The sequence below is a fragment of the Mirounga leonina genome, unplaced genomic scaffold, assembly GCF_011800145.1.
Source record: "Mirounga leonina isolate KUSES-001 unplaced genomic scaffold, KU_Mleo_1.0 Mir_53, whole genome shotgun sequence".
Classification (NCBI taxonomy): Eukaryota; Metazoa; Chordata; class Mammalia; order Carnivora; family Phocidae; genus Mirounga; species Mirounga leonina.
In genome coordinates this window covers 62,323,999-62,342,644 of record NW_023270807.1, presented here as the reverse complement: position 1 = coordinate 62,342,644, position 18,646 = coordinate 62,323,999, and the positions used below count along the sequence as shown (strand labels likewise).

General features: G+C 35.0%; 1 protein-coding gene across 5 annotated transcripts in view; it reads left to right on the top strand.

Moving 5' to 3' along the window:
- ATG5 (autophagy related 5) overlaps positions 1–18,646 on the top strand; it is a 132,001-nt gene that overhangs the window by 105,029 nt on the left and 8,326 nt on the right. For all 5 annotated transcript variants that reach the window (XM_034991700.1, XM_034991697.1, XM_034991698.1 and 2 more), the window contains one exon: positions 7,926–8,043. In XM_034991700.1, coding sequence (XP_034847591.1) covers positions 7,926–8,043 — 118 coding nt within the window. The remainder of the gene's footprint in view (positions 1–7,925; positions 8,044–18,646) is intronic.

The window sequence follows — 18,646 nt, the reverse complement described above, 5'->3', positions numbered from 1 at the left end:
TGTAAGAAAAGTTATATTAGTCTTCATCATTGTTACCAATGAAACTTTTACTACTTATCATGTAAAGCTTTTCAAATATTAAATTTAGTTCATATTTTAAAATCGTGTGTCAAATGAAGGTACACTGATTTTGTTGGTGAGCTTGTTGATATTGGAGGTAGCTTTTGTGTGTGGATGACATACTTAAGAGTTATTTGCACTATGTTAGAGTTGTAAATTGTAAAATCTAGTTTTTTTTTGTTTTTTTTTTTTAAGATTTTATTTATTTGAGAGAGAGAATGAGACAGAGAGAGAGAGCATGAGATGCGGGAGGATCAGAGGGAGAAGCAGACTCCCTGCTGAGCAGGAAGCCCAATGCGGGACTCGATCAGGATCATGACCTGAGCCGAAGGCAGTCGCTTAACCAACTGAGCCACCCAGGCGCCCTGTAAAATCTAGTTTTTATAATGTCTTTCAGTTTAATTTATGCTGGTTATAAATATAGTAATTTTTATATACAAATGAGAGTAATCTGTTTTACTTCTTACTCTTTGTCTAATTTATCCTTCTTCAGATTCAGTTCTTCTATAAGACATAGAACTACTTATATAGCTAATGAAACAAATCAAATTACATTCTTTATTAATCAACACAGACTTTGCTAATTTGTTATAGTTCAGTATAGCTGACTTTTAAAAAATACCTACAAATTTAACACATGAAACCCTCTGCTATACTTATAGAACTCTTATAAATCAAATAAATTATACTTATAAATGTAGTGAATCATTAATCATCCTATTTCAGAGAACTTACAAAGTATACACACAAAGTAACTGATGACATAGAAACTTGTTACACCTGGGAAAATGCAACATATATAAAGTATAAATAAAATACTTGTTTAAGAATACCCATCTAAGGCTCACTGGAGCAAATGATCAGTTTACAGTGATTGAGGTCAGTGGTTGGAGATCCTGAACCTGGATACTACTTCTAGGATGATTCTGTCCAAGCACTTTTTTTTTTTTTTTTAAGATTTATTTATTTATTTTAGAGAGAGAGAGAGCATGAGTGGGGGAAGGGGCAGAGGGAGAGGGAAAGAGAATCTCGAGCAGATGCCCCACTGAACGAGGAGCCCAACACAGGGCTTAGTCTCAGGACCCCGAGATCACGACCTGAGCCAAAATCAAGAGTCAGACACTTAACCGACTGAGCCATGCAGGTGCCCTTGATTCTTCCAACTTGTATAACAACCAGGTGTCTTGTCATCAGGTTCTGCCTGCTGTTTCAGTGGGAGACCCCCAACTCCATATTCCTCCCCACCTTCCTGCCTTTTAATTAAGGCCATTTTTAAGGTTTACAACCCAGTGAATCATCATGCACCTACTGAGCATCTTTTAGGTTGTGTATCCTTGCTGAATTTTTGTTTTTCTCTTTCATAACTTCAATCTCACTTTGTTTCAGTGAATAGAATCTCCTTTTACTGTCTGATGGGATTCTTCCTCCTCTTTATGGTCATTGACTCCATGGTCTCACTCCATGGTCAGTGAGCCAGATATGTACCCTTCTAGCTGTGAATTGTCATTTTTGATAAAACCGACATTTCTGATTCGTATTATATGTTAATATAATATATATGACCAAAACAGTAAAATTATTGGTAATGCTATGTAGTGACCGAATGGCTGTGAGATTAGTGTATCTTATAATCCTGCATGTTTTGTATTATGACTCAATACAAAATATTTGTGTTCAGTAAATTTCTCTTGAGTGTGTCAAGTCCCATTTAATGAGAACATTAACAGCACTTATTGAGCATTTACTATGTGCTAGGCATTGTTCTAAATGCTTTACATCATTTTAACATGTATAATCTTCACATGCAGTTTAAAAAAATAATACAGAAAGATATTTATACCCTTCACCCAGTTTCCTCCATTCTTGGCATCTTATATAATTATATATAGTATGATATCATAACCAGGAAAGTGACATTGATACAACCCACAAACCTTTTTCATATTTCATTAATTTTGTTCCAACACAAACATTCTTGGGCTACCCTTTTTTTTTTTTAAGATTTTATTTATTTATTTAAGACAGCGTACATGTGCGCGCATTTGGGCGGGGGGTGGGGCGTGGCAGAGGAGCAGAAGCAGACTCCCCACTGAGCAGGGAGTCCAATGTGGGGCTTGATCCCAGGACCCTGGGATCATGACCCGAGCCGACGGCAGACGCTTAACGACTGAGCCACCCAGGCGCCCCTGGGCTACCCTTTTATAGCTGCAGCCACCTACTTCACTTCTTCCTCTCCCTAACCTCTGACAATCACCAATTTGTTCTCATTTCTAAAATTTTATCATTTTACTAATGTTACATAAATGGAATCATACAGTATGTATGCTTGACATTGGCTCTTTCCATGCAGCATAACTCCCTCAAGTTCCGTGCAAGTTATTCCATATATTAATAGGGTATTACTATTATTATTATTATTTTTATTATTATTGCTGAGTAGAATTCCATGGTATAGATAGACCATAGGTAGTTTAACCATTCACCTACTGAAGGATATTGGATTGTTTCCAGTTTGGGGGTATTACAAGTAAAGCTGCTATGAACATTTATGTATGAGCTTTTTGAGAACGTAAGTTTGCATTTCTCTGGGAATACTCAAGTGTGCAATTGCTGAGTCATATGGTAGATACATGTTTAGTTTTGTAAGAAACTACCATACTCTTCTCCAGAGGGGTCTTTACCATTTTACATTTTCACCAGCCATGTAGGAATGATCTAGTGTCTCCACAAGCTCACCAGCATTTTATTGTAGACATTCTTGTAGGTGTGTAGTAATGCATTGGGGTATTGCAATTTGCATTTCCTTAATGGCTAATGATGTGTCAAACATCTTTTCATGTGCTTTTCTGGCCATCTATATATCCTCTTTGTGAAATGTCTGTCTTTTGCCCATTTTCTAATTGAATTCTTTGCTTTTTTTTACTGTTGCATTTTAGAGTTCTTTTTTTTTTTTTTTAAGATTTTATTTATTTATTTGACAGAGAGAGACAGTGAGAGAGGGAACACAAGCAGGCAGAGTGGGAGAGGGAGAAGCAGGCTCCCTGCTGAACAGAGAGCCAGACGTGGGACTTGATCCCAGGACTCTGGGATCATGACCTGAGCCGAAGGCAGACGCTTAACGACTGAGCCACCCAGGCGCCCCGCATTTTAGAGTTCTTTATGTGTTCTAGATATAAGAACTTTATTGGAAATGTGGTTACAGATATTCTCTCCCCGTCTGTGGCTTGTCTTTTCATCTTCTTCATAGGATTTTTACAGAACAAAAGAGTTTTTTTTATTATTTTCATGAGGTCCAGTGTATCAATATTTCCTTTAAGCTGAATTTCATGATTTAGCATCCAGACAAGTGAACTTAAGAGAAAATAAGATTTGAATAAACTTAAGTCTGCTAAATTGGGATAAAACTAAAACTGTTGACATGTTTTAGGATGTGTATTTAGGTAATCATATGTACCACGATTGTGCTATGTTTACATTTTAATACTTCAAAAACTCTACAATGTAGATATTATCTCCATTTATGCCTGTGCATGTATGTGTACATACATATAATTATTCCTGAGGCTCAGGAAAGTCAGCTAACTGTGCCAATGGATCTATAATAAATGACAGAACCTGGACTTAAAGCCAGTTCTTTCTGGCTCCAAAGCCTGTACTCTTCAACAACTGCCTTGAGTTTTTGTTGCAGTATGTACTTTATGTAACTCCTAAGAATCAACCTTGGTCTTAATGATATATCCATTGTGCCTGTTACTCTTAACATTCATACATTATCTTATCTTTCAGCCTAACATAGTAAGTCAGCATTTCTTGTTTTATCAGTTTTAATGTTAACCTGTTGGGTTAACCTGTTTGGCTGTGTTGGAAATAAACCTTTTCTCTGTCTCTTGTTTCTTAGATACAAGATTAGTAATATGATTAGCCTGCAGTTTACACTATAGTTGTAACACACATCCTCTCTAAGAATTTGAGTGTAACTCTTGAACTGTCACTTGAAGAAAATATATAAGATTCACTAAACTTCTACAGATTTATCATTTTTATAAATTTGATTCCTTTGCCTCTCTTCAGTATATCTCCAAGGCAAATCAGCCACATAACGTTTCCATATAGGAAAAGTTATTGTTTCATTGGTGGGGGTACATGAGGAGGGAGGAGGGGCAGCCAGCCAGTAGCACCCCAATTTTATACTCTATTTGGTGTATTTAAGAAATGAGTAACATATTTGTTAAAGTAATAAGGGCAGTTTCAAAGATGACTTTTTGAAGTCATATTATTTCTTATGAGAGCAATACTGCTTCTTGGAAGTCACTGAAAATAGTTTGCATATTTACAAGTAAATGGCTAGATTAAGTAAATATTGTATTATGTTACTGTTAGAGCAGCTTTCTTGTCTGTCAGGCTAAGATTCAGATTACATGGATATTGTTAGCATTGTCCAGTTCATGTATACTAAATCAAAGTTTGCAGAATTCATGTTTGTGGAGTTTTTTCTATCTTTAAAATTCTTGCTATATTCAAGATGAAGATTGCTTTTAAATACTTCTAGCATAATTTAATCTTCTCTGAACTTCAGCTTAGGTTTAATGAGATCTGCCAAGAAATTTGCATGAATCTACCCTCCATTCCCATTGCCCTTCTGAACCTCTGTACAGTACTTGAAGGCATGATCTATATGTGAAGGGCTTTTGTTTTAAGGCGCAGTAACTCCCAAAATTGAGTAGTTTTCATAATCTTTGGTGTAACTTACTCAGACACTTAACTGCTCTTTTCTAGAATACTAAATTTTAAAGAGTAAGAATATAAAGGTCTGATAAATATTAAATAGAAGATGCTTATTATATTTTTGATTGAGGTATTTTGGGTAATTGTTCTTTTACAGTAAGGTTTTTGTTACATGAGAAACAGCACTTTAATGAGAGTTTTCTTGGTTACTATTCTACAGAACTTACTTAGAATATGTTAATAGTATATGGCTTTTTCTCCTTCACCCAAGCAAGTAACATCGTTACAAAGGTTGTTGAAGTTATACCTTTATTATCACTACTCAGATTTGGGAGAGTAGATGAAAGAGAGCTACAGGGAAATTATAGGCCATTTTTCTAGGAATGGGAGTGGAGGACACTTTCTCTTTTTTAATATCTAGCTAAGCCCACTTGGGGCCTTTTTAGCCTATTGTTTTCAGGTTGTTTTAATATGTATTATTATAGCCTTCACCTCACAATTTTGTCACTAAGTAGGGGGTGAATGAATCTGAAAAGTTTTTTGACTTTGTTGAAAATCTTAGTGTTTTCAGATCAGACTATGGATGATACATGTTAACTTTATTTTTTTTTTAATTGGTGGTATAGTCCTGACCCTCCTTTTCCTCTGACCCAGCCCCAGTTGTCATCACATAGGCTTGCATTATTCAGACAGCCTCTCACCCGTCTTCCTGATGTTACCTCTTAACCAAGTCATCGTACGCAGTGCTGCTTTCCATTAGCCTTCAGAAAAAGCCTCTTTCATCACGTCACTTCCTTTGCTAAAAAGTCTTAAAAGCCTCTTCATTGCCTGGAAGATAGAAAGCCCTAAGTGGGTGGTGGCTATTTTAAATTATTACTGTAGTCCTCTATTCAATTTATTTCTTCTCTGAACTCCCCTAACCCTTATTATCTTCACATAGTTAATCCTTGATTGTGCATCACATCGTTCTCAGTTTCACTTTGTGTAAAATGTATGAACTTCCTAAATTGAAGGTTGTCAGTCATACTTTTTTAAAAAAATCCATAAAGAATTCAATTAGTGAAATGAATTGCTTTATATTTAATGCGTATTAAGATTTTATCAAGTATCAAGGCTTTTTTACATACTTACCACAGATACTTAACTATTACTGGAATACAATTTTTAACATTTATTTATGTATCCACTGAATACACAGCATAAAGCTGGGAAAGGTAGGGGTGCCTGGGTGGCTCAGTTGGTTAAGCGTCCAACTCTTGATCTCGGCTCAGGTGTTGATCTCAGGGTCGTGAGTTTGAGCCTGGCGTTAGGCTCCATTGTGGGTGTGGAGCCTAGTTAAAAAGGAAAAAAAAAAAAAAGCTGGGAAAGGTAGCTCACTGTCTTGTATCATGTCTATTTTTCTTACATTTTAGTTTATGTCCATACTTAAAAACATTATTTTTTATACCAAATTTTTAATAGTTACATTGAAGAAATTGAGCTACACTCTGTGATTAAAAAACAAGCAAACTTGTCTTTAATGGTTAGGTATTTGAAATCATTTTCTCATAAAGCACTATATGAAAATGTATAAAAATATGTAAAAAATTTTTTAAATGCTGCATGTAAATACTATATGTAAATATGAGTATATGAGTATATTTACTTATAAAACATAAGGCATTGTTCTCTTCTTATATGTTTTTATGATTTTTCACCCCTGGAAACTTAAAATATGAAAACTTAACATCTTAAAATAAAATAACAGTTGGAGGCAGGGTGTTTATTATCCTTAACATTAGCGCATTCATTCTCTCTCTCTGTATGTCTCTGTCTTTCTGTGTGTTTGGCATAGTTCTTCACTCTTTTCCACAACAAACTTAAGAGATACAGAATGTCCCAATTTTCCAAAGAAACTGGATGCAGAATCATAGAGTGCATAAATGATAGTACTATTCGTACACTGGCTGATTCCAGGGCCTCTGCACTGTGTCCTGAGGCTTTCCTCATTGCTGTCATGCTCCTGTAAATGAAGCTGAATTTTAAAAGTGGGCAATACATTGAAAGTATTAGCAGTAAATTTTGACATAGTGCTAATAACAGTTGTCAGGGGAAATGCTATATCTGGTATTTTGAAAATTTTTTTGGATTCTGATTTTTCTTTTTAATTTTTTAAATTGAAGTATAGTTGATACACACCATTAACATTAATTTCAGGTGCACAACATAATGATTTGACAACTCTATACATTATGCTGTGCTCACCACAAATGTAGTTACATTGCTATTATAGTACTATTGACTATATTCCCTATGCTGTACCTTTTATCCTTGTGACTTATTAATTGCATAACTGGAAGCCTATATCTCCCAGTCCCCTTCACCCACTTTTTCCACTCCCCCACTTTCCTCCCCTCTAACAACCATCAGTTTGTTCTCTATGAGGAAAAATTCTTAAAAATTTTCAAATGTAAAGAAAAAATAATAGAACAACTAAGACTGTATACCGTTCACCTAGATTCACCAGTAGTTAATATTATCCCACATTTGTGCTCATGCGCGCTCGTGCGCACTGTCTCTCAACCATTTGAAGGTATGTTTCAGACAGCATGCTCCTCATCCCTAAATATGTAAGCATGAATTTCTTAAAGGATATTGTCCTTATAACCATTAAGAATTTGATGTTAATTCGGTAATATTATCTAATGTTCATTCTGCATTTCCTCAGTTATTCTAAAAATGTCTTTTATAGTTGATTTTTCCCTCCAACCCAGTATTCAGTCGAGATTTATTTTTGTATTTAGTTGTTATATCTCACCAATCCTTTTTAATCTTTTTGTATTGTTTTGTTCTGCCTTTGACTTATTTGAAGAGTTGAAGCCAGTTGTCTTGTGTTTTCTTTTCTCTCCTTTTCTTTTTTGGCCGGTTGTCTTTAGAGTGTCACACATTTTGGATTTGTCTGATTGCTTCCTCATGATTAGATTTACTTGATTTTATGTTAAGCATTTTTGGTAATATTACCACATTTGTGATATTGTATGCTTCTGATTACACTATATCAGAAGGCATCTGATGCCAGCTTTAAATTTCTGACCTATTAATTTGTAATTCACAGCAACAAAGGCTTAATTGTTTGAATTCTTCTTTCATTTTTCAAATAGACAACAACCGAACGACCTTTCATTCAGAAGCTTTTTCGTCCTGTGGCTGCAGATGGACAATTGCATACACTAGGCGATCTCCTCAAAGAAGTTTGTCCTTCTGCAGTTGCTCCTGAAGGTAATATAGTCAGCAACATGAAAACATTTCTTTCATTTCTCTTTGTCACTGAGGTATAACATAAGCATTCTGCATTTATAAATAACATTTACTGGTTACTTGAGGAAAATATTTTCATTATCTCGTAGGGAACAATCTTTTGAAACAGAAACGCTTAATATTTTATTTATTATTTTATAAATTATTGACACTAACAAAATAAGGAATTGACTCTCTTTGGCAAAATAAAATAATAGTGCTTTTTAATTACTCTCTTACCACATATCTGGTGTCCTGGGTCTTTCATTTATGGGTTCAGTTCTGGTCAGTACTATTTTACAGTTTGCATTGTGTCTCCTCATTCAAAAGGAATAAGAGATGGTAAAAAAATTTTCTTCCATTTGGTTAATATTTTAAAGTTCAAAATACTGAATAACGGATAAGTATTTTATTTGAATTTTCTACCACTTCCTAATGTTTCAGCATTGTTCGCTTAGGCATTGACATTTCATATGTGCAATTAAGAACTTATCCTATTTCATAGTCCTCATTTTGTAGCTTAGGTTAAAGTTAATTTCCTGTAGGCAAAGGAAAAATATAAAAATTGCTGGATTCTATTTTCCTAATTGCAATATAAGGAAGACAAAGAAAATGCAAAAACGATAAAAGAAGAAAAATGCTATCGTTCCCTAACTCATAGAGACCACAATTGACACACATATGCATTTGGACACTTGACTATTTGAGAGGGGTGTACATGTGTTTGTAAAATTGTATGTGCTACTGCATCTTTCACCTAACAACATGAGCATAGGTTTAGTCATTAAGAATTCTTTAAAGCTGTTGTTTAAATAGCAGCACTATGGTCCTTCATATCAATGTACCATAATATGATCATCACCCTGTTAACTGAATGACTTGCAATCATAGTTCTGTTGGTTACCAAGCTATTGGGGAAATTTCAGTGGAATGCTACTATATTTGTTAATATGTTGTACAGACTTGTATTTATTATATAGAGAAATTTTTAAACTTGCTACTTTGTCCTTTATAGAAAGAGGTAAGGCATAATAAATAATATTATTATAACAGTATAACTTCAGTAGATAATGGTATGTTTCTAATATTATTAACATATTCTAAGTTGGGGTAATTGTATTATTACTTATGTAACTAATTAACTATATCACACAGTTCAAGAAGCATGTAGTGTCTAAGGAAATAGTTTGCCTAACAACCACAATTGGAAACAAAGTGGGACTAGGGGAATGTTGATATTTCAGCTTCAATGACCAAACAAAGAATATGGAACTCAAAATAGGTCATTTCGTCTATGACTGTAACTATTTCCCTTTATCAAATTTGCTTTGCCTTTCTTGGCATTCCTGTATCTAGCTCTTCTAAAGTGCACAAATGCTCAATAGGAGTAAAGGGGGGGCATCTAAGATACCATCAGAACCAGTACCAGAAGGGATTGATGAAAAAGATCATTGACTGCTACTCAGAATTGTTGAAATTAAAAAGTTTCATTGGTTTAAGAGGTTATAAATATTACTGTATAAGGTCTTACTGTATCATTTGTCATCACTGTGCTCTCCTACACTCCATAGGCAAGGGTTTGGATGGTGTCTTACACATCCTCATATCTCTTGTGCTAGGGTAAAAATGTTTACTCAGTATTTCACGTACTGAATTCTTTCCTTGTGTCATTACCTGAAACACTATTTAGGATCATTAGATCTGGCACAGTTAACATTAAGTTGATTAGAATACTATTGGAGAATTGTAGTCTATCTTTATTGCTGTGTAATTTTAGTTTTCAGTAAGAATTTCAGTTAAATAATTTTTTGCATTTCAGTTTTTAGTTTTAATAAATTTGTAAGTTGTGCAGCTGTCACCGTAATGTAGTTTTAAAACATTTCTATCACTTCAGAAATTCCCTTGTGCTTGTTTGCAGCTCATCTCTGCCCCTACTGCCAGTTGTAGACAACTGCTGGTCTGCTTGCTGTCTCTGTAATGTACCCCTTCTGGGTGTCTTGCATAAATGCAGTCGTATGATGTTGCAACTGGTTCTTCTCACTTAGTGTAATGTTTTTGGGTTTCATCCATATTGTAGCATGTATCAATAGTTCCTTTTTATTACTGAGTAGTAGTATTTGGTTGGGTATATATATCATATTTTGTTTATTCATTCACTGACTGATGGGTATTTGGATTGTTTCAGCTTTTCACTTTTATGTATAATGCTGCTATGAACATTTGCGTACAGGTTTTTGTGTGGACATACGTTTACATTTTTCTTGAGTAGATTCCCGGGAATGGAATTGCTAGGTCGTATGGTAGGTTTGTGTTTAATTTTTCAAGAAACTGCTAAATTTTGGCAAAGTGGCTGCATCACTTTACCGTCCTACCAGCTTTGGATCCTTGGCAACATATTTTTTGTTTTATTTTAGCCTTCCTAGTGGTTGTGTAGTGGTATGTCTTGGTTTTATTTTTTATTTCCCTAGTGACTAAGGATGTTGATATATTTTCATGTGCTTATTATTATTTGTGGATATATTTGGTGAAATGTCTGTTCAGATGCCCTTCTCATTTTTTCATGGAGTTTTCATCTTACCTACTGAGTTTTGAGAGTTATTTGTAAATTCTGGATACAAGTATTTTTTTTCTTTTTAAGTCTTATTTATTTAAGTAATCTCTATATCCAGCATGAAGCTCAAACTCACAACCCTGAGATTAAAATTCACTTACTCTTTCGACTGAGCCAGCCAGCCATCCCAGGATACAAGTCTTTATCAGACATATGATTTGCAATTATTTTCTCCTAGTCTATGACATGTCTTAATTTTCTTTTGAAAAGTAAAAGTATTTCATTTTCATGAGGCCCTATTAAAGTTTTTTATGTATTATCTTCAGTTAAATAATTTAAAAAATTTTATTTATATTGTTCCAAAATCAGAAAGTACATAAAGGAATTTATTGAAAAGTCTCTCACCCTACCTATATCTACCAAACCCTAATTCAGTTTCCCTCTCCAGGGACAACCAGTATTGCCATTTTCTTGTATCTCCTTATAGAGCTCTTTAAGTAAACTTTTATTTTTGAACTAAGGTTACAGAAATTTTCACTGAGAAACTCCCAGTAACTTTTATTGATTCAGGAATAATCTTACCATTCCATTTGATTTTCTCCATGCCATAAGGATTGGTTTTTTGTTTGTTTTCTTTTTAAATATGCTTAATGTCTCTTTTGTCACATTCTTGAGGATTTGGGAATATAGATTAGTTTTTCCATTTGAAATATAATTAAGGTACTAATCATTTTTATTCCTAACAGAAATCGGACTCATAGACTTCATACCTGTCCCATCTGCAAGCATTGGCTTTCAGTTACTCATTTCTCTGTACTGTTTTTTTCGTTCTTTTTTAGAATGCTTTTATCAACTAAGAGTAATTGAAATTATATGGTAACAGATGGTACCTAGACTTACGGTAATGATCATTTCATAATGTATATAAATGTTGAATCACTGTGTTGTACACCTGAAACTCATATGTTATATGTTAACTCTACCTCGGTTTAAAAAAAAAAAGAGAGAGAGAGCAATTGAAATTTCAGTTTATATTGAAATGGCTACCTTACTGTTCTTTCTTTTTAGAGAGTGAAGCAGGGGGAGAGGCAGAGGGAGAGAGAATCTTAAGCAGGCCCCACACCCAGCATGGAGCCTGACGCAGGACCCAGGAGATCATGACCTGACCTGAAATCGAGAGTCAGACAGTTAACTGACTGAGCCACCCAGATGCCCCTTTACTGTTCTTTTCTTAGATATTTTTTGACAGTCTACTTTGAAAAACTTTATGTCATTTAAAATTTACTTCTTTATAAGATCCTTGCCTCGGGCACCTCGGTGGCTCAGTCGTTAAGCGTCTGCCTTCAGCTCAGTTCATGGTCCTGGGGTCCTGGGATCAAGCCCCGCATCGGGAGCAGGCAGCCTGCTTCTCCTCCCCCCTCTGTCTGCTGCTCCCCCTGCTTTTGTGTGCTCTCTCTCTCTCAAATAAATAAAATCTTTAAAAAAAAGATCCTTGCCTACTGAGTGAGAACATCACAAAGAAACTCAAACCCTTGGAAGAAGACTGTTCTGTAATGATGTATGCCCCAGACAGCAGCGAAATTAACAAAGACACAGACTGATGAGGGGATATTTACTAGAGAACAGGAAGAAATTGGTTGGGTGTTAATTTTGTATTTGACATCTTTAAAGAATCTTTAATTATAAAGCCTTAAAGTTAATTTAGTTCAGCCTCTTGATTTCTTAGATGAGTAGCTAAGGATCTCTTAGCTTCTTAGTTGCAGAACTAGGTTTAGAACTCAAATCTCTATCTTCTGGTTTCGTGGGGTTTTTTTTGCTTTAGCGTGCTTCCATTTGTTTTCATTTTCACTTTTTCAACCTTTTAATTTTTTTGTTTACTTTAAAATAACATTCTGAAATGTTTGCTTTTTCCTAACTCTTTATTCTATGATTTATGTTTGAGTACTTGATCTTGCCTTCATGCTGTTCTCTCCTATAGTATTTACTGGTATGATCTTAGGAACCTGAACTTCTACTGTTGTTTTGTCCATTTTGTTCTTTTGTTTGTTCCTGTATGTAATTCTGGCCACTTTTCTTGTTGAACTTATAAAATGGTGGCTATGACACTCAGACATGAAAATGAAAAGCAGTCACGTGCTTTGAGCTGGCACACTCTGTCAGAATGTACGTTTGTGCTCGTTTGCCATTCCTACACCCAGATCACAACTATACATACAAGATTAGTGTGGCCCTGCACAGTAATGGCACACAAATTTGTGAAGCATTTTATTCTTTTCAAGGCTCTTTAGCTCTCCTAAATGTGTAGCCTGCCCAACCTGCACATCCATCCCTGGAGAACAGACAGTGTGATTTCCCTCACATTTTTTTTGAAGGGGGCCAGTGAGGTAGCCAGTCACAACTGTAATCCACAAATCTGCCTTTTAGGCAGTTTTGTGACAGACTTCTTCCAGCTGTCACATGCTTACATTGATTAGAGTACACACACGTACTATACACGTGCTTCATTGAAATGATGTAAATAGACCTATACTTTTGAGGTACTTTTGATAGTACCTTGCATACCAGAGGAGGCCACGTTTCTAACACCGGTATCTTATCTTTGGAAAAACTTTTATTTGCCTCTTCCTTTTGTAACTTCAGATTGGAAAATAACTGTCATTTCAGGATCTGTGGGGGTATCCAAAACATCAAGTCACTGTTTCAGTAAAGAACTGTTTACTGTCTGGTTCAGTACACCTGTGGTATTGTCAAATGTGAAGCATTTTGAAACACCTGCGCCCGACTTAAGTTGAAAGCGAAAGACTTTAAGATTGGGTGTGTGTGGATAAGAAGTGGCTGTCATCACATGATAAAAAGAGAAAGTACTTCATAAATGTTATGTGGCACCATTGTCTACTGCTCCTTACAACAAGTGATTCATGCGTGAAGGAATTTTGCCTTACTTCATCATATGAAAGTAGAATGTACTGATATTTATGAAGACGTGCTTATTAGGTCATTGTTCTCGTGGGGTAACTAATGATGAGCTGCTTTGTGTGTTCCTTTTTTTGTTTTGTTTTGTAAGTGGCTAGAGGAGTTAGCCAAATTAGAGGTCACAGGAGATAACCAAAGGTGAGCTCAGGTAAATTTGTTTTGTGGTGTCAGCTGTAGTTGAAATGACTCAGAGCTAAGCTTCTGTACCAGACCTGAAGTGAAATACTTCTTGTTTTGTTCATTAAAAACAACTTACAAAAAAGTAATAACAGAAATTTAAAAACATAGCTTTTATTCTTTTACTTTAGAGAATACAGAACACCGATAAGCTTTTGCCCAATCATATTTTATTTCCCAGTTTTCTGATGTAATATATAAGAACCTAGGAAGTTAGGCTTACGAGAATAAAAATGTCCATTTTCACTTTGATAAGTTTATATCAGGGTTCCAGGTGATCAGTCCTCTGTCACAGTTGGGCTGGTTCAAACCTGAATTCATATATGCTATTGTACAGATAAGAGTGTATGTGTAGGGCAAGGCTTACATTCCATGGCAAATCGGTGAAGTTCCCGGCATCTCTCTTAGCAACAAGTACAATCCTGTAACTGCTTGGCTTTTTGCATTTCCATCTCTGCTCTGCTTCCTGGGAATTTATTTACTCCTTGAGACCCTTCCAGACTACCATTTAACTTTTGGTTTCCATTTTATGTTGTGGATTTTATTCTTTGTCAGTCATTTCCTTTGCGTCATACTGACTTCTGGCGCTGGAGACAGTAAGAGGTATGAGACATAGTTCCTGCCTTTATGAAACTTTGGTGCAGTTGGAATGGGCAGAAAGATGCCCAGATGTGGTGTGTGCAGGACTGGAGATATGCAAAGAATATTAGGAAGCACCTGGAATTGCTCTTATCTATTCTGGATGAGGTAGTGAAGACTGAGCTGTCTTAAAAGATGAGCAGAAATTAGATGAAAAGGAGAGACCAGGTCAGACATACCGCAGGAGCACCATAGAAGTAGAATCCTTCACCAGCTACCTGGGGCTGGTTGCTAGGGGTAATACCTGGTCAAAAATGCTCGTCTAAAATTTCCCTACTCTGTTTACTGAGGGACTAGCCAAATTTTTCTGCTTCTCTCCCATAAATGTGAAGAAAATTTTCAGTGACGTCAGAAATATGGGAAAAGCACTGAAGAGCTAAGTGATTGACTATTTGCTTGGTTAGTACATTGGAAGATAATGTTAACAACTGGGGTTGGGGTAATTATACTCCATTTAGGTAGTCTAACTTAAAACTTATATTGCTTTAGGGGTGTCTGGGTGGCTCAGTCGGTTAAGGCTAAGTGTCTGCCTTTGGCTCAATCATGATCCCCAGGTCCTGGGATCAGACCCCCACTTCTGACTCCCTGCTGAGCGGGGAGTCTGCTTCTCCCTCTCCCTCTGCCACTCCCCCTGTTCATACTCTCTCTCAAATAAATAAAATCTTTAAAAAGTTATATTGCTTTATTTTTATGAGAAACAGCAAAATAGTTCTTTACAAAAAGTAAAGGAAGATGGTGCATTCACCATTTTTTCTCCTTTGCTCTGTAACCTAAGATTAGGTTGTTTATAAAGTGAATTAACTGTTTGAGGTTATAATTTTTTTCAGACCTAGAGCAATTAGAGAAAAGAAACATCAAAATCTCATGTTATTCATATGAGGCAGACCCTTTGAGTGTTAGAATTAAAGCTGGTTGATTGATATCTTGTGATTTGAGGCTTGAGCCAGCAGTAGTCACTTCCGTTGGCATGCTGATGTTGACCCCCTCCAAAAGAGGTGGTATTTCAGTTCTCAAATTCATGCCACAGAAACCTAAAACCTACAAACCCCCAAACTTCATCAGAACTAGGGTTTAGGAGTAAGAATAATAGGTTTTACAATTTCAGTACTTCTTTTTTCACTCATTTAGAATTTGCTTTCATTGTAATATCCCTTTTACCTTCACACTGATTTGGAAGGTCTTTGAGTTGTTTGTTTTTTCTTTCTTTCTTTTTTTCTTCTAATGGATCCAGGTTTCTTATTTTGTAAAATAAGGATGATAGTTCCTGCTACCAGCCTCCTAGGTTGGTTATAGGGCTTAAACAATGAATTTGTTGAAGTGAGATTTCATAATCATATTTTTCCAGGGTTTTCCAATTAACATCTTTTTCCTGCAGTTTTTTAAATTTTTTTTCTTTTTCTTTTTTTTTTTTTAATAACTGTACTCATAAGAAATTGTTACAAAGTAGAGTTAGAAAGAAGCAGTTTTTTCTTGTTTGTTGATAATCCCACTCTGCAAAGACAGGTACTTGATATCTGATGTATGCATAGAAGGTATAAATTTATGATGACCTTTAAATGTAAACTGATATTGTAACTGCTTATATATCAGATTATGGCAAGAGTTCTCTGCCACTGATTTTTACTTTTTTTTTTTTTTTTTAATAAATGATTAGAATATGCCCAAAATCTGGCTCTGGCAAGAAAGAAAGAAGCTAGGGCATCTACTTAATCATTGCAGCCAGCTCAGTTATTATGCACTTGTTAAAATATATTTAATGTAAAAATCTAAAGGTAGCGGGGTCTGAAAGTGTTGCTGTTGGTGAAAGTTTTTCATTGAAGACCCTAAGCAGTAGTTCCCACATTTATTCGAAGTTTCAGTGAATCACAAGTAATCATTGAAGGCCCATTCATAGCTCTGCTGAGATACTGGGAGTCTGGTCTGTGGGACTGAGTCACTGGTCACTGGCCCTTTCAGTCTCATCCTGACATTCCCTGCTCTTCATTGTTCTCTCTCCCTCACTGGATGCAGATTTTATGTGAAAGAGTGACCTAGTGCATTCACAATGGGAGTTCAAGAAGCTCTTTTAAATACAGCCGTCCTGGGCAAAAATCTACTGTACTCAAGTTTGGACAGAAGCAATTTGTTAGGCTCAGTTTAAACTTGGTAGTTATAATATAGTTTCTTTTCTGCCATCAAATTCTAAACTAAAATGAGGGAAATTCTTTGCCTTGACTGTTTCACTCTCCCTCTATCTTTGTGCTTTTCCCACCACATGGACAGTATGGACGAATCTTGGTGATACAGAATCTGTTAATGACTTAGTCCATTGACATATATCTTTTCTGAAGTCAAAGAAATACTTAACTTAATTTTCCTTATTCTCCCTGAGTGGAGATGAGATTACTGTACCTGTCAGAAGATGCTTCTGATTTCCTCTCAATTATTGTTCTTTATCTAAATCTCAAGAAGTTAAATGAATTAACCTGACTTTTTAAAAAGTGGGTGTAGACACTTGCACAATTTCATCTTTAACACTAGAAAATAAAATTCCCTTAACAAAATAATAACACATGCAGGTGATTAAAAGCTAGTCATCTCTTCATTAGTACAGTCCTGTGAGACCTTACTCAAACCATATATAAACAGTGTAATTATTGCTTACATTTTAAATAAAACAATGAACTATCTTATAATTCATACTTGACAAATATTAATGGTCCCTGTTACACTCAGCTAGAATTATACTGGGTCATTTTATGAAAGCGGATCAAAAACATTTGAACCTATATTTTTAAAGTTTTGTTTTGTTTTTTTGAGTTTAAAAGAATAAGTTTAAATTTCTAACTTTTATCACATTTTAATCTAATTACCAGGAGGCTTTTAATCAGTTTAAGATGGTCTTAACAGTCTCTTAATTTAATGCAATTTTCTTTTAATTATCTAGCAAATTTACTTTTGTTTAAAGTTTGGTTTATGTTCTCCTCATTAAGAAATATAAAGATTATAAGCAAAAGTCCATGAAAAAATTAACATGGATATGTTTTGAAAATCTTGTTTAGAATGTTCTGGGAATATTTGGGGCAGAAATAATTTTTAAAATATATAAAATATAAAAATTACACATGGAAAGAGATATGTGGCATATATTAACTGTGATATTATATGTTCATTAAGACCTGTACTGCTAAGTGAGTATAGATCCAGAAGAAGTTAATGTAAGTATTTTTAAATGGGTTTATATTTCTCCGATAAACAGCACTCTCCTTCTGTTTGTGATCATAGGATAAAAGCTCTGTAAGCTTGTATATGTTCATTTTTACTGCTACATCATGTAGTGTGCTCTTAAGATTGAGATCTCATTCCCCAGGAAGCATTTCTGTCTAAGATTAATTGCCCTTTTAAAATCAGCGTTTGATGTATTCCTTTGGCTATATCCTGGCTTGGTTTAACCCTCTTTGACCTGACCTCACTGACTATTACTGCTGAGGCTGAGTCAAAATCCTTCAGCATGATGTATGCACTTCAGATTTCTGCCTGTGGTTTTTCATGTCGATGGATTCAATTAGTTGGCGTTTACTAATGAACATATCAGAGGTTAAAGAATTTGTCAGACAGAACAAAATTGTTCAGACTAGTGGCAATCCAAAAGCTCATCTCTTCATTTGTTTAAAACTTTTTCAGAAGTATTAAGTATTTTTCCAAAGTTTATCTTCAGCATCACACATTCCAAGATAACAAATCAAGTCGTTTTTTGCTGAATTATAAAATATAAATGTGAAACCACAAAGCTAAACACAATGGTTATAGCATTTAGCCTTAGATTTCTACTATTCCATGTTCACAAATATGAGCTAAGAAAATTAAACTGAAATTTTCTGATTAAAGCATTTACCTTTGAAGGTATAACATCCATTTCTTTAGCTTCCTTTAAATTCAAGGAGATAATACATAGTTAGTATACTAGTTAAAAGTAAAAATGAAACCCATGTATCTGTCTAGAATCTCAGCTAACCTATTTTTAAAGACATTTAGGTCATATTCCTTACTGAAAATTGGCCAAAATATAAGGACTAAAATGCAGATCGAGATGGGGAAGATTTGAGCCATTGCTAATAGAAATCTCTAAAAGGCAGATTCCTCACATATTGTCAGTTCTCAAATAATATATTTTTAGATATATAACAAAGATTTTTTTGTAAAGTTTTTTTCCCCCTACCTGAATGTTTGCCTCTTAAAAAATAAAAATAAAAAAATAAGAATGTT